Source organism: Chanodichthys erythropterus, chromosome 10, assembly GCF_024489055.1.
Source record: "Chanodichthys erythropterus isolate Z2021 chromosome 10, ASM2448905v1, whole genome shotgun sequence".
NCBI classification, from domain to species: Eukaryota; Metazoa; Chordata; class Actinopteri; order Cypriniformes; family Xenocyprididae; genus Chanodichthys; species Chanodichthys erythropterus.
In genome coordinates, this window is record NC_090230.1 from 22,865,595 (window position 1) to 22,883,033 (window position 17,439).

General features: G+C 34.9%; 1 protein-coding gene across 1 annotated transcript; it reads left to right on the plus strand.

Annotated features, from left to right (window-relative positions):
* The first annotated feature begins 174 nt into the window (after positions 1-174).
* Positions 175-17,168, plus strand: LOC137027949 (carcinoembryonic antigen-related cell adhesion molecule 6-like). Its single transcript, XM_067396586.1, has 5 exons — positions 175-328; positions 9,341-9,667; positions 13,500-13,841; positions 14,174-14,307; positions 14,838-17,168. Exons 1-5 carry the CDS (start codon positions 277-279, stop codon positions 14,853-14,855), a joined length of 873 nt encoding a protein of 290 aa, XP_067252687.1. The 5' UTR covers positions 175-276; the 3' UTR covers positions 14,856-17,168.
* The last annotated feature ends 271 nt before the right edge of the window (positions 17,169-17,439 follow it).

The window sequence follows — 17,439 nt, forward strand, 5'->3', positions numbered from 1 at the left end:
AGTCTATTAATGCCATAAAAGAATATTTATACAGTATTTTACAAAATGACAAAAAGATGATTTGTAGAATAGGCCTACACGCCTATCATCGTCATCATCTCAATTCCTTAGGGACTGGGGCCTGGTTTGTAACTTTAACTTCCGCAATAGGCGGGGGGGAAAAAACGGAACCCAACGTGAACGTGTTACAAAAAGTTGAAGCTACAATTCAGTTTGCCCGGTCTTGAAAGCGAAAACAATCGCTTGCAATCTTCCACACGGGCTGGTGTGGTGAAAATGAAGCGCCACTACTTTAATTTACTCACGATTTGTTTTTTATGGGACCACGGTAAGACATTTAACGTTATTTGCTACAGCCTCTTTCCTGCATTGTTGACCGAGTAGCCACGGTTTAAGCATAGGCTGCGGTGAGGGAGAAAAAATGTGTAGGCCTACACTTGCGGTTAGTGATGAATCACACACCTACAAGATCGATTAAACAGGTGGTTACTCCACAAGTAACCACTTGGGTAAAGTTGGTTTTATATTCGCACATTCGGACTTCTTATAAATTCAGACTTTCCAATAAATGTGCAATAAATTAATGTTTGCGAATTTTAAGCAGCGACATGATATTGACAACCAACGATTGTCAACTTACAACATTTTTCACAGTCGATCAAAATAGGCAAGTATTGTTTTAATGGCATATTTACTTGTGAATGTCCACTGAATGTCCAATGTAGTGTGATTAACAAGACTATTGAATACGGATGTCCGAATGTGCGAATATAAAACCAACTTTACCGAAGTTGCTTTAGCCTACTCTTGGAAAAAAAAAAGGCCTTCAAACTGTGCACATAAAGCCTTGAAACATACAAACACCATGAATTTTACATATTGAAAAGAATAAATATAGTGGTAATAGTAATGTTATAAAGAAAAAGTTTTACATTTTGAGTAAAAACCATAATATTCAATCCCAAATTCAAATAGTGTGCTCTGTTACTATGTCCTAAAAGAACTGCTTTCATTTGTTTTGATGCAAAAACAATGCTATTGAGTTTCAGATGTGATAAATGGCTATAAAATGCATATAGACTTATTTCTCGAATATAGAGGCTGTGTGTTGTTGCTGGCTCATAGAATAAACATTTTAAGGTTGGTTTTATTCACAGAACTGTAGCACAAGGCATGCTATTGATATTCAAAGAAATACATAATCTCATTGAAAATAAATAAGTGTTCTAATCTAACTTTAAATGCCGTGTCCTTACTGGTTCCTAGAAGAACTATTTAAATTTGGTTTAATTCAGGAAACAATAGCACAATACGTGTTAGACCTACTGAAATCAAAAATTTCGCAAAGCCTCCTAAGCAGTAGTAGCCTGACTTCGTCATACTCATATTCTAGGCAGAATGTGAGTCTGATACTGCTCCATTGCACTTCTTCTTCTTCTTCTTCTTCTTGTTATATGGCCATTCACTCCTTTGGAGTATTACCGCCACCTACTGTATAACTTATTTACTTGCATGGGTGATGTATCTGTATAATTTTTATTTAATTGCCCCACCTACCCCCAAAGGATCAGATCCCATGCTTTAACTGGCGCTGCGTGTTCAGCTCCTCCAGCTTCCACAGTATGCTCCTCACTCTCTGAGATGGATGAGAGCATTACTACATCTATATCCTATGCTCTAATCCTGTACACTTTAAAAATATTACAACCGCCATATATACCTGATTATCTCTCAAACCCTTTCCCAATAGGTCAGCTACACTCACTGGTTTATTCTTTATGTTGCTGAAAAGACTATTACGCTCATCATGATATTTATTACACTTAAAAAACACATGCTCTATTGTTTCTAATACATCACACGCATCACACATACCATTTTCATGCTTCCCCATTATTGCAAGTGTTGACTTTAATCCTGTATGTCCAAACCTTAATCTTGATATCATAACTTCTTCCTTTCTATGTCTTCCATAAAACTGTCCATTTTTCCTTACTGATTTTTCAATATTATAATACCATCTGCCTGTACTACTATTTTCCCACCTTTGTTGCCACAGTTTTATTATTTCCTTATTTATCACTGATTTTACCTCACTTCTTCCCAGGGGTACCTTAATATCCACCAAGTTTTTCTTTAATGCTTCTTTTGCTAATTGATAAGCCTTTTCATTCCCTACTATCCCTATGTGTGCTGGTACCCAACAGAAATATACTACTATACCCTCTGCTTTCAGTCTGTATAATAATGTATAAATTTCCACCAACAGGTCTTCTCTATCAGTTCTTGTTGACATTATACTTTTGAGAGCTGATGAAGAGTCTGAGCAAATTACAACCCTATTTGGCTTAACCTGTTCAACCCACTGCAATCCTACTATTATAGCACTTAATTCTGTGGAATATACAGATAATTTATCACTTAATCTTAAGATTATTTGTGACTTAAATCTGGGAATATACACTCCTATAACCACTTTCTGACTCACTGGGTCCTTAGATCCATCTGTATAAATCTGTATAAAAGAATAAAATGTTTCTCTCATAAAACCACTGATTTCAAAACTATTACTATACCCTTCTTCTTTTTCCCGGGCATCTAATAATCTCATTTCAACAACAGGTTCAGTAATATTCCATACTGATACACCATGTAGTGGTATATTAGGACAGATAACTTCATCCTTCAGGTCACACTCCTTGACCCATTGCTCATATTTCCATCCAAAACTATTTCCTCCATTTTTTTTATATTCCCAGCAATCTTTTAAAACTGTTCGTGTATGGTGATTTCTTTCACTTCCCTGTAGATTAACCCAATACATCAAAGAAATTTTCTCTCTTCTCAAATCTAATGGCATCTCCCCCATTTCGACCCTGATGGCATCTAAAGGGGTTGATCTTATTGCCCCACAACAGATTCTAAGTGCTTTAGATTGAATATTTTCCAATTTCTTCATCTCTAATTTAGATCCAGCCCCATACACTATACATCCATAATCTATACTAGAGCGAATTAATGCTTGATATACATGCAATAATGATCTCTTGCTTGCTCCCCATTCATACTTGGATATTGCTACCATGCAATTTATTATACCTTTACATTTATTTTCAATTTTCTTAATATGTCTCTTCCATGTTAATTTTTCATCAAAGATTAGTCCAAGATATTTGAATTCTGAAACTCTTTCTAATGGTTGATCATATAATTTCAGTGTAATTTGTTCTATCTTCTTCTTCTTTGTAAAAATCATATATTGAGTCTTTGATACTGAAAACTTTAATCCCCAATCTACTGACCATCTTTCAACTTCATGTATTGCTTCCTGTATTCCTTTTACTATACTCCTTAGATTCCTACCTCTTTTCCATACTGCTCCATCATCTGCATACAATGCCTTTCCAATGTTAGGATTTATTTTTCCAAATATATCATTAATCATTAAATTAAACAAAATTGGACTGATTACACTTCCTTGTGGGGTCCCATTCAAAATATCATAAGATGTAGACATTTCTTCCCCTATTCTTACTTGAAAAGTGCGTTCAAACAGGAAATCTAGTATCCAATTATACATTCTCCCCCCTACTCCAATTTTATTTAGCTTAATTAACAATCCTTCCCTCCATAGAGTATCATATGCTTTTTCAATGTCAAAGAAAACAGCAATCAAATATTCTTTCATTAAAAGAGCTTTTTTAACATCATTTTCAAATAAAATTAGAGCATCCATTGTAGACCTCTTTTTCCTAAAACCACTCTGATCTGATGTTAATATCTCTTTTTTCTCTAAAAAATAACTCAACCTTCTTACTATCATTTTCTCCATTACTTTACACAATGTCGACGTAAGGGCAATTGGTCTATAACTATTAGCTTTTGTTGCATCTTTCCCTGGTTTCACTATTGGTATCACTATTGCACTTTTCCAATCTTTGGGTAATATGCCTTCACTCCATATATGGTTATAAAGATCCAATATTGCTTTAAAGGCCACTTCTGGTAAATTTTTTAACATACTATAACTGATCATGTCTCTCCCTGGTGTTGTATTCTTTGAATTATTAATGGCTATTTTTAACTCAAAACTATTAAAAAAATTCATCCATAATGTTATCAACTCCTTGTTTTTTTGTATGAACATTCTTATATACTTTACTTATTTCTTGTCTTCTTTTTAAAAACTTCTCATCCAAATTTTCAATACTGTGAATTTTAGCAAAGGTTTTAGCTAAGACTTCTGTCTTTTCCTTATTTGTAACATTCATTTCCCCTTCTTCTTCAATTACTGGGATCTCCTTATAACTATTAATACCATTCATTTTCCTAATCATTCTCCACACCACCTGCATACCAGTCTCTCTCCCAATTGTATTGCAAAACTCCTGCCAGGCCTTTCTTTTTGCATTTTTAATTACCCTTCTTGCAACTGCCCTTTTCTTCTGATAATCTACAATTGTATCTTGAGTTATTAACCTTTTTAAACATCGAAATGCCTTATTCCTCTCTCTTATTGCCACTGTGCACTCTTCAGTCCACCACGGTACATTTTTCTTTTTCTTTCCATTGCTTCTTATTAAAGGTATATATTGTTTTGCTGCATAAATAATTTCTCCTACTATCTTACTATATTTCTCCTCAACAGTTCCTTCTAATTTTATTTTTTTGAAGTTTTCTTCACACTTCGTATGGAATTCTTTCCATCTTGCCTGTTTAAATCCCCATACACATTGACTAATATTTTGCTTTTGTACTGATTTTTGAATTTCACATACTACTGGCCAATGATCACTACCCATATTATCTTTACATACTGTCCAAGTGCACTTTCCAGCTAAAGCTGCTGACACTATAGTTAGATCTAAACAAGATGTGCCACCTGTCATTATATCCACCCTTGTTGGTTTACCATCATTCAAACACACCAGTGAATGTTCTTCTATAAAACTATCTACTATTTCCCCATTATTATCTGTCTTTTTGCTTCCCCATAATCCATTGTGAGCATTAAAATCCCCACATATAATAATCTTACCCTGTGTATCCCCCATTACTTCTTCTAATGTATTATTACTTAATTCTTTACATGGATTATAAAAATTTGTAATTCTGATTACCTCTTGTATTCCCATTATTGTTATATTTACATACTCTGCATTACTATTTCCATATATTCTTTTATATGCTATTCCTTCTTTAATAAATGTTGCACACCCTCCACCTCTTCCATTTCCTCTATCCTTCCTCTCTATTACATATCCATTGATCTTAAAATCCAAGGAGCTATTTAACCATGTCTCTTGAATACACATGATGTCAGGTGTTTTTCCCATCTCTGTTATATATTTTTTAAATTCTTGCCCATTTGCTATTAAGCTCCTAGCATTCCAATGTAGTAGTAGGAAGGACATTATACAACTAATTTTCATTACTCTGAGTCATATCCAAAGCAGCATTTCCTTCTTTTGTTTTTAAAATCCCATGGACTTCCTCAGCTGAAACTCCTGTTACCTTTAGGAATTTATTAGCACATTCTACAATAATCTTTAGTTTATCCGACTTCCTCTCTACTTGTGTTGTACCATTTATTACAGCACAAATGAATGCCACAAAATCAATTTTATTTACCATGAAGTGCAGATCTGATTCATTCCTTGGATCATGATTTACATTTTTTTGGACATTAGAATCCACCCTGTTTCCTTGCTCATTATTTCTCTTTGTCCCATCTATGCCTTTTATCTTACGAGTAGCTTCTGCATACGTTAGCTTTTGCATTGTTTTAACTTTTTGTATTTCCCGAGCTTCTTGTTGTACAGGGCACCCTGCGTATGCTGCACTATGTCCTCCACCACAGTTACAGCATTTGATCTCTGCTCCCTCCTCACACTTGCCATATTCATGTTCTCCTCCACACTTCGCACATCGCATTTTTCCTTTGCACAGATTTGCCGTATGTCCCATTCTCTGACATTTAAAACATCTCAAAGGTGGAGGCATGTACTCTCGAACCGAAAAGCTTATAAATCCGAGCTTTACCCTTATCGGTAAAGTGCTCCCTTCGAACTGGATCATCACACTTGTGCTATCACATCTTTTATCATCTTTCCACATCTGCAGACTTCCTTTAATGTCTTCCATGCTTACATTGAGGGGTACTCCTGAAATGACCCCTCTAGTTTTATCGCCTATTTCTGAACATGTTATCTTTCCTCCAACTAGTGTTTTCATTTTCAGAATCTTTTGTTTCTGTTTCCCGTCCTTACATTTAATCATTATTCTGCCATTACTAAGAAAGGATACGGCTTTCACTATTCCTATCTCTTTCTCAATTGCTTTTGATAGTTTAACTGGATGCATTTGTTGTTCTGACTGTTTAGCAAACGTAATTATCACTTTGATTTCTCTTTCTTCCGCCTCCTTATCAGCTTCATTTCTCGAACCGCTTAATTTGTTCATTATTTGCTCCGAATCAGATCCATCACCCATGCTTCCTTTTTTTTTCCTTTTTTTAAATCTTACTTCCTGATACTCCATATCTTGCTCATTGTTGCCATCCGACTCATCTCCCCACGACATTCTCCCTTCCGCCATCCAGCCTCTGTCCGCGATCGTTCCGGGCCGAAAACGTCTCTGATCCCGGGACGCCTCAGAGGACGAACTTCCCTTTCTTCCTCCATTGCACTTGAATTATGGGGCGTGTCTTAACCGAACCAGTAAAAAAAAAACTCTGCACTCAATTGGATAGACCTACAACCAATCAGAGCAACGCAGTAAGTGACGTATGTTGAACTTGTACTTAAACTTTTGCCGAATCCCGTTGGAAGGACGGCAAACACATCTTTCCCATCGACAAATGCCTTGATTGCGGTTCTTTGTTCTTCTTTTAAAATGAATGCGCTGTCGATTTCTTTTATTACAGACGTGATAGCGGAATCTAAACATCTTACTTCTCCAGCTGCAGTCATCGTTGGTGAAAACCAATTCAACCCAAGCGCAAAAAAAAAAAAAAAAAAAAATTCAACCCAAGCGCTCTTAGAGTGGTTACGTAACAGCAGATAGCCTGTCCATCATCGATTAAAGCCCGCCCTAGCAATTTGATTGGCTCGGCCTTCTGGGAGCCGAGCATAATTACTCCACAATGGATCGAGTCCAGACCGAACTTCCCGTCCAAAAAATGTTGTGGGCGGGGTTCGGGCTGGCACCCAGGCTAAAGCAGTAGCGGCTCCTGGCTGTAAATTTAGATTTAGATTTGGTCTTTGCAGATTCTGGGTCTTGGCGCAGTTTATGATAGCCATGATTTTTTTATGCTGAAAAAAATTGTATGGGCAACCATAGGTGATCATTTAATTGGATAATAACATTGTTTTTTTTTTGTTAAAGTGTTTTCTGCTATAGTTCTTAAACTTTTTTTCACCCTTTTTTTGAGCCAGCGACAACACACACCCTTTGGAATTTAGATGGAAAACATTTTAAATGAATTTATTAACAGGCTTGAATTTAATACAGTAACATTTACCCTGAATTACAAATTACATAAATATATAAATGTAAATGTTGTTTTAGGTCCATGTAACAAGACATGAAGTTGAGATTGAACTCTGTATGAATTTTAAATTAGGGTGATACATGACTCAGAAAAAAAATACTTTAATAATCCTGAAAATATTAAAGGGTTAAAGTTAAAACTCTTTTATCATATACACACCCTCATGTTGTTCAAAACTTGTATAAGTTTTTTTTGAACATCGTTGCCCATTGACTTCCATTGTATGGATGAAACAAACAACAAACAATCCTAATTTCTTAAAATATCTTCTTTTATGTTCAACAGAAGAAAGTCATATTTAAAACGACATGAGGGTGAGTAAACTGTATATGTGAATGTGATCAGCTCACAATCACGACTTCAGAAGTGGGAAGTATCAAATTTCCGATAGCATGTGAAGGCAGCATAATAAAATTAAAGTTCTGTTGCTTTTTTATTGAAAACTATTTTAATGACTAAGACACTCAAAGTACTTATTTAATTCCATTCAAAAGACGTGATTAAAAATCATTTTTACTTTAATACAGACTTGTTTTACTTTTTAGAATTATGAAAACAATCCCTTAACTCAGAGAGATTGCACTGTCTGAGAGTTTATAAACATTCACACATCATTTTTACCCATAACATTTTATAACAAAACAATACATATTTTTTATTGCAAGAAAAGAAACAGCATTGCATTGAAAAATAATCATAAAAGGAAAGAGTCAACAACACCACCACACTCAGTATGAAAATATCATCGTAATTCTAATTATTCTTATTATTCTTATCAATGAGTTTAAGAGATTTAACAGTAAACGAAATTAGCAGAAAAACATCAAATAGGCAAAATTGCCAAATAGTTTTTTTTTTTTTTTTTTTTTTTTTTTTTTTTACAGTGCAACACAAAGAAATTGACAAGATCAGTAGCATGGTCACTGCCAGAAAAATAAAACGCTTATCTGTCAAAGAAAATGTTAAATATTTTACAAAGAAGATAAATAACAAATTAAGTCCTCCCAAAAATATTTAACCTGATTGCAATGGTAGAATAAATGAAGCAAAGTTTCTTCCTCAACTTTTCAGAAAACATGAGTTAGTTGAATAGACATTATGTAGAATCTTAAAGTGTACCTCTCTTATTTTGTTAGAAATACACATTTTTTCAAGGAGTAACCACACACACACACACACACAAAATAATAATAATAAAAAAAATAATAATATAGGGGATGTATACTGCATAATGTTAAGTCTTACTTGTGTGTTTACTGTTACATTTTAATCAAGAAAACAAACTCCATCCAATAAAAGTTTGGGCATAATTGTTTTTCTCTCATTAAAGCAAACTTTTAAATAAGTGCACATAACTTGAAGACAAAGCTTATGATGATATAATTGAAAAGTCATAAATATTCCATGCACTAGAATAGTACCATTATTTTAAAATTCAAAACAAAAACAATACTTCTATCATACCACTTGTCAATAAAAAGGGATTATCCATGGATTAAAATATTTGAATTATTCCAAAAAATGTATTTGTGGGTAGAAAAATTGTGCACATAGTTTCCAAGCAAGTAAAGATTGTTGATGAAAAGAGAATCAGTAATTTAGAAGTGGTGAAATTGCATTTTAAAATAAAATCTAGACTGCCTTATCTACGAAATATGTAATTGGGGATAAAGTACCCAATTGAGTCATGACTACAGACATGTTTCTTTACTCAAAATCATTTACTCAAAAGACTATTTTCACAGTGCTAATGTTTATTTTTGTTTGATTTATTTATTTCTTCTTCAGGTGTGTCTGATGTTGATTCAGATGAAGTGTCTGTGAATGAGGGAGATTCAGTCACTCTAAACACTGGTGTTCAAACAAACCAACAAGAAGATATTAAATGGTATTTCGGTGGCTTTCTCCTCGCTCACATAAGTGGAGATAAGAGTAAGATCTGTACAGATGTTCAGTGTAATAATGGCACTGAGAGATTCAGAGACAGATTGAAGCTGGATCATCAGACTGGATCTCTGACCATCATGAACACCAGAACCACAGATGCTGGACTTTATGAACTACAGATCTTCAGCAGCAGAGACAGTGAAAAGATCTTTAATGTTACTGTCCAAAGTAAGTCATGTAAAAAATGTTTTAGATTTTTTACAATGATATTCAGTTACCTCTTTACCTGTATATTAAATTTTTTGCAGTAAAATATCCAAAACCACTAGGCCAGTGTTATATATTTTGTTCTCTTGAGTACTAGCAATATCCCAAATGTGTCCAACCATTTGTACATCGTGAGAAAACTGCAATTTTAACCAAGGCTTCAGGACGTGTGAGGAGTCGCCTGTCAATTGCGTCATACCCACGTTACCCTCGGTTTCCGGTTTTATTTTGTAGAAACAATAGAAACACCAAAGACACTTTAATATTTACATGTTTTAATAGACACGGGAACAGCTGTTTTGATATATTTATAGACAGAAAACTAATTGTTATATAGCTCAACACCTTTCATTTGTTTGTTTGTTTAAATCTAATTTTCTTTATTTTTTTTTTATTTTTTTTTTGAGAGTAACATGCTTTACCATGCTTCAGAGAAAAACACTATTTTGTGAAGTAGTTAACATAGCATAATCAGATGCAGCTTTATTTTTATTTTTTTTATTTTAGTAACAGTAATGCAGAATTTTCTTCATCATACAACACGTTTTAAAATGAATTGCATGCCATTTATCAACACAAGTCATCCAGCATTTAATATGATATTGTAAAATGCATCAATCTTACTGCAGTGTGTAACAGTGTCTCACAGCCGCCGCCGAGCGAACGCACAGAGTAACGTTATAACATCATTTTCAACACACTCAAATGTATCTAATATGATAAACAGAGCTGCGTTTCCTCATACTCATGACCGGAAAAGCGGAAGCGGCGCCGGCGACTGTGTCATAATAAAGGTTCCTCTGCTTGTGAGGCGTGTGTTGCGCAATCGCTCCAGCCAGGGCCGCGTTATCCTAATGGGCAACATGGGCTGCAGCCCAGGGCCCCGAACACTTGGGGGGGCCCGCGAGACAATCCTCTTTTGCGTTTTAAAACGCATCGTTGTCACACCCGAATCAAGAGTCACAGGCGCGCAGCGGACACGCACGCAGGAATACAACCAGGACAGTGTGCATAGCGTCTGGGTATGCACGTGCATATGGGTGGATTGGTGGCCCGCTATTACATGCTTAACACCAAGGTATACTTCGGGCGTTCGCATCGCGTAATTTTCGTCAGCAGGAGGGTTCGCAGACGTCCGCGCTCCCCGTCCGCGTGCAGCCCAATTTTTGTGATGGCACGGACCGTGTGTGTACTGTACAACAGCCCATGCGAAAGTGAATTGAGTGCTTGAAAACAAAAGTCCACTAGATAGTGCGCAGTGCACACGCCGAACGCATCTTTCCGCAGCCAAATACTTTTAGCACGCGCGTCTGTGCGCGAGACAGAAGCCGTGTGCATGTTCATAAAAATGAAGCATAATAGAAATAATGTTGTCAATAACTTGCTAAAGCTTATCTATGTTGTTACTACTAAAATCATTAGTAAATGGACAAAAAAAGGGTCCATACAATGTCTTAACGATGATCTATTGCATTTGACCGTCATTTTTAAGGTGGGTTTCTGAAACTTATGCATGCAGTAATGTTGGTACAGAATTTTAAACGAGTCGTATTGGTTTTCTGAAAAAAACAAAAACAAAAAAACGGCCACATCTGCACATTTTAAGATATTGCACAAGTGAATAAATGTAACTCGTACACTCGTTGGGGTGGATACTTTTTATTCAACGAAATAAAATGCACATAAAACGTGATGAAAACATATTTAGAGAAAAAACTAATAGTACATTTATTAGGTATAAAACGTGCATTAAAAAAGTCTGTGACAGAATAATTAACTAGAATAATCTTCGGACACATCGCATCTGAAATGATGCTATGACCATTCTGAAATTCCAAAGCCAGAGTCGAATCGGTCGAATTTAAACTTGGACTTGGTAAAAAGCCGTTTTTAAATTTAAATTTTATTTTTTACATTTTTAGATCAGCAATGCAAAGTCATAATGATGGAGGAGCGCATATGAGCCTGTTGTTTTTGTCAATCCATCCTAGAAATGTTTTTACCATTTTTGTCCGCATGTTTTAAATTGATATCTTATTCATATTAAAATCTTCATTCGAATAAGACGCTCGATTATGGATGTCGAGGGGGAGGGGGGGCCCCATTTGCGTTCGTTAGCCCAGGGCCCCGCGAAGGCTTAACGCGGCACTGGCTCCAGCTCCTCGTTCAGCTCCACGACACTCACTCCTGCTCTGCAGCTGTTGAGGTGAAGACCACCTGTAATTTTCTTATAGTAAAGATGGCCTCTTTACTGTGTAGTTTGTAGAATCGTGTTACTTTACCTCATTAACCCCTTAAGACCGGACGGAGCGTCGGCGCTCCCATTTGCGTGTCTCTCTTTAAAAGCCAATAAAAATTTAATCCATATAGGTAGCACAAAAATTCTTTTTGCATACAAAACCAGAGACTTTAAACTTTCATATCAAGCCTCCATCATGCTTCTGTTGCGTTGTTTTCACCCTCTAATGAGTCTGAGTAATATGTGTTTACAACAAAAATAGCACAGCCGCTAACTGAATACAAGTAAGACACGCAATATCGCATTCAATATCGACGGCGATACATATCGATATTGAACGCGATATTGCATGTCTTATCAGTGGTCTACGGTTCTGTCTATTAAATGCCGCTCCATTTGAAAGCAGGTGATGGCGATTTAGCGGTAATCAGGGAACCGGCTTTACTGAAGAAATGCGCGTGACAAAAGCATTCGATACATCGCCCAGCCCTATTTCACGTGCTCATAACTTCATGAAAAATGCACAGATCATAGAAAATTGCACATCAATATTTAAAGCAGATTCTCAAGATTAAAATGAATCCAAAATCAATATAATATATTGCGTTGACCACAAGATATTACTCACGGAACATACTTAGCTAAAAACATGTCTCATCTCTCCGGGATGCAGTGTGTATCCAATGTTCATTTTAAAGCTTAGAATCTCATCTTTTTAATGAATCTAACCATTTTGAAAAACTCCTAACAAGTGCTGAGAAGCACCTCTAAACCGGAGTTTACCGCCCGTTGGCGCCACTTGGCTGCGGAAAAAATGAAAAAAATTTCAAACTATTCTTTATGCTATCACCACGAAATTTGAAGCAGATGCAGTTCACATATAGGAGAGCATCACCAAAAAAGAATTTTTTAGTGATCTTATGGTGTTCCGGAGTTATTCCATGTCAAAAAAAAAAAAAAAATTTTTTATATATATATATATATATATATATATATATATATATATATATATATATATATATATATATATAATATATATATAATATATATATAATATATATATATATATATATATATAATATATATATAATATATATATAATATATATATAATTTGTTTTTTTTGTCTTTTATCAGCTGTTTCTCAGCAAGAAAATGTCCTAATGTAATTTATATTTTCTTAAAATTTAAAATGTTTTCTATCAAATGATACCTACCTTTTGACTTTTTTTGCTAGAGTTTTGGAGTTATGAGTCTTTACTTTTGTGTGTGTCGCTCAGAAAAAAACTCTAAAAAGCCTTCAGGTCTTAAGGGGTTAAACAGTTAATTTTGATTTAAAACTAAATCCTTTATATTGGCAGACTGTTTCAACAGTTGTGCACAAACTATGCATTAAATGTTTCTTTTCATATCAGAAATCAAGAAAGGGCTTTTGCAATCACAGTCATGATCACAGTTCTTTCATGTTGTATAGTTGTTTGTGTGTGTTTGTGTGTGTGTCTGTGTTACTGTTACCAGAAAAAGTTCCTCCAGCAGCTGTTGGTTTGTGTTTCAGGTGTTTCTGCTGCTGATCGCAATGAAGTGAAGAGAAAATCAGTGAAGGAGGGAGAATCTGTTAATTTAGATCCCGGTGTAATAAACAACCCAAATGATGTGATGACATGGTATTTTAATGACATTCTCATCTCTGAAATCACTGGAGATCAGAGTAAGATCTGTACAGATGTTCAGTGTGATGAGAAATTCAGAGACAGACTGAAGCTGGATCATCAGACTGGATCTCTGACCATCACAAACACCAGAAACACAGACTCTGGAGAATATACACTGCAGATCAACAGCAAAAGCAGCAGCTTCAGTTTTAGGAGGATCAAGAGCTTCAGTGTTACTGTCACTGGTGAGTATATAATTCAGCCATTCAATGCATTTTCCTTTTCATTTTTAAAAGCAGTTAAAAATAAACTCAATGAGTGTTTGGTTGTGGAATGTTAAAGAAGTGAACTGAAGTTTGACTGATGTAATTAATATGAAGAATGAATAATGTTTGTTTTCCTGATGTCTCTTGCTGAGCTCACAGCACTGATGTTTTAGCTGTTATCAGTTCCATCAATATCATACAACTGATGATCAAAACTGTAAGATGTAAATATCAGTCAGAAATATTAGTAAATATTGGATGTATTATCATTTCATTGTCTAATAATGCCTTTCTGCCTTTATCTGTTCCAGATTCAGGTCTGTCTTCAGGTGTTGCAACAGGAATAGCGATTGGTGTTGTTGCTGTTCTGCTGGTCTTTGCTGTTGCTGTTGCTGTTGGTGTGATTTACTGTCGCCGCGGGGTCCATACAGCAGTTCCACAGAATGTAAGTGTTACAGATCATTTAACAAGATATATGAGATTTACTGTGCATAAAAACTTTTAAAAGAAAAGTTATATGGATACATTATTTTATTATGATTAATTTATTATTCTAATTAATATATTATTCTAATTATATAAAATAATCATAAATAAATATTAGAAGTAGCAGTCAGTATCTTGTGGGTCCAACAGCTGCTTTAAGTACCAGTTCCTGCAGGCGCATTAGTTAAAATGTTTATGGCAAATTGAACAAGCATGAAAAACATTGTTAATTTTTTTTAAATATATATATATATATATATATATATATATTTTTTTTTTTTTTTTTTTTTATACAAGATCTGTAAAACTGATTTGGATTTTACAAAATTGTCTTTAAAATGCAGTATCCTGAAAAAGGGACTTTTTTTTGTGGCTTTTATTTAATTTTTATTTAATTTATTTATTTGTATTTATTTATTTATTTGTGTTTGTTTAACAAATATCAATCCTCATTACTTTTACCTTTTGTGAATCTGTATTTTCTTACAGGAGAATGATAAGTTGTGATAACTCGCCACCTGAACATTTTTTGGGAGGAAATCAGACTCAGGCTGAGGCTGCCAGTCACTGAAATGGACACTGATGAGAATTAGCACATGATGTTGAGAAGAGCATCAGCTGAAACTCTCTTCACTCAAACCAGGTTTTTGTTGGTCAGTGGCACAGTCGTTTTAAGCTGCTTCGAAATAGCATTGCGCCAACAATGTGCCAGAACACACCTTGGTGCCTGGTGTATAATAGGGTCCAAACAGTGAGACATTATGTGTTTTATTAATGCGCTGATCTGGTTTGACATATCAGTTATTATGTCCAGCCTGATTATATCCTCACTGATAAGATAGGTATTTGTGGAAATGTCAAACTTCACTAAGATGGGCATTACACTAAGAAAAACATTTTTTTCCAGTATTTGTTTTGTTTTTCTTTACATAAAAAAATAAATAGAATAGAATAAAATAAAATAAATTTTGGCAGACATTTTGTGTTGTTTTAAACATAAACTCATTTAATTTTGTACCACGTGGGCGCTGTAACACCTGACCACTGCAGATTCATCTAGGCATTGGTGCCATATGCATAATTCTCAGTCCGAGGACCTGGCCCTGGGATTAAAAACGCAGTTTTAATGATTTTCAATGGAAATATTCTTGTTCTTAGGCCCTTATTTGTAATTAATAAATCTATTTTACACTATAAATACATAAATTAAAGGAAATGAGGGTGAAATTCCAATAAAAAATGTATGCAGTCACAGTTAACAGACTAGTCAAAAACAAGGTGCAAAAGACTTTAAGGTTACACAAGGGTAGAAGCTTGGAAATTCATTGATTTATATTTAATTTATTGAACCACTTTGCTGAGGGTCTTTAATATGCCTTTAAATGGGTACATGATACAGGCTGTGTTAAATAATGTTACTCTGGCATTAAACCTGAGAAAAACGTGTTGTTAGTCTGGAGGAATGTTACAGCAGAATTGCTACATATGTGTACACAGTCAAACATGCTGGCCCAGACAGCAATATAGTGTAGGCCTAGTTCCTGCCTACATCTTCCACGCGGGCCAGATGTGGGCCAGACAGGGGCGTGGGAAGTGGGTGTGCTGGGGGTGCTGCAGCAGCACCCACTGTTTCCAGAATATTGTAAATTTTTGTTCATTTACATTTATTCATTTTCAGCATATAGTAATTTATTTGTAATAAACACTTTAAAAGGGCTATTAAAATGTGTTATAGAATGTACTTATATAGAGTGTACTTGCTTTAACAGAGAGAATGTTTTAAATCTTTATACATTTGGGAGATTCAAACATGAACACTGAACAAAACATAAAGATAAATTAATAATTTTTTTATTTTTGTATTTTGCTAATATGTTTGTCTTGTAGTATATTTTTTGCTGTTTGATGGCGATGATTGCCTTAACCAAAACTGCTCAGCATTCTTGTTTCTTTGTTCCCATTTTTGAGTTCTTCTTTCATCTGGTGCTGTTAACTTCGTGTCTTGAAGTAAAACCCACAACTCTATTTTCTTTTCTAAAACAAGGAACTTCAAAGATCTTTATTAATGTGATGTGACACTGGGGCCAAAGTTAGTGTGTGTTGAATAAGAGGAAACGCAACTAGACAGCCATCTGAAAATATATAAAAATATAAACCTCATAATTTGAGAAACAAGCTGAAGTAATCGGGGTCGGGGTTGAAGAAAAACTGATCTGATGATTCAGTCATGTAGTGTCCTGATTCAGCAACTAAAGTCACAAAAAAAAGCTTTTTGTTGATTGATTGTCACCATTGTCGAGGTTCATACGCTGACTCTTGATGTCTGTGTGAGTCTACATGATTCTGTCCAAATAATTTCTGCTTAATGACTTAAAAACATTCAAAATATTAAAGCAGGACAACATTTCATGGAGTGGTATTCTAGAGCTCATATGATGTAAAATTATTAATCCTCAGAGATCAGTGAATCAGGACACTACATGTTGACTAAATCTGATCAGTTTTCTTCTCGCAACTTTTGCTGTAACAAATGTGCTTCAGAAACACAGTTACAGCAACCAGAGAAACATTAACGTTCAGAAGTCAAGAGCCTCCTAAAGTAAGCGCTTACCTCCATAACAGTGACTTTAAACATTATTATTTTCAATAAAACGGTGCTAAGGCTTCCTGGAGGCTAAGTGAGGGCTGACCGCGCAGGGCTAAGGGGCCAATGTTTTGCCAATGATTAAATTCTCAGGGGCTCTGAACAGTGAATCCAGCCTTCAATGTGTTGATAATTCTGGTTTTCATTGACTGCTGTCACATAATTTTGTTCTTAACAAATTGTAGAATGAATATAAATAAAGATTTTCATGTGTTATATTTCATTCATTGAGATTTAATGTGTGAATCTTCATTTTTTTTTGAGCAGTGTATTTTTTCCACTATTACAAAAGATGGTTTTTGGCTGTTAATTTCAAGCACCATCTGCTTTATGAGCTTCAGTGTTTCTGTCATTGGTGAGATTATTTCAGTCATTCACTGCATTTTCCTTTCAGTAATGTAAAAAAAAAAAAAAATGAAAATACAGTTGAATATTATAAATGAATCC

Bases quoted from the DNA above. Each gene is read 5' to 3' on its own strand.
- LOC137027949 (XM_067396586.1), top strand. From the start codon at position 277: ATGAAGCGCCACTACTTTAATTTACTCACGATTTGTTTTTTATGGGAC. The intron at 9,668-13,499 runs GTAAGTCATGTA...TTTGTGTTTCAG, and splicing joins CTTTAATGTTACTGTCCAAA to GTGTTTCTGCTGCTGATCGC. The intron at 13,842-14,173 runs GTGAGTATATAA...TATCTGTTCCAG, and splicing joins CTTCAGTGTTACTGTCACTG to ATTCAGGTCTGTCTTCAGGT.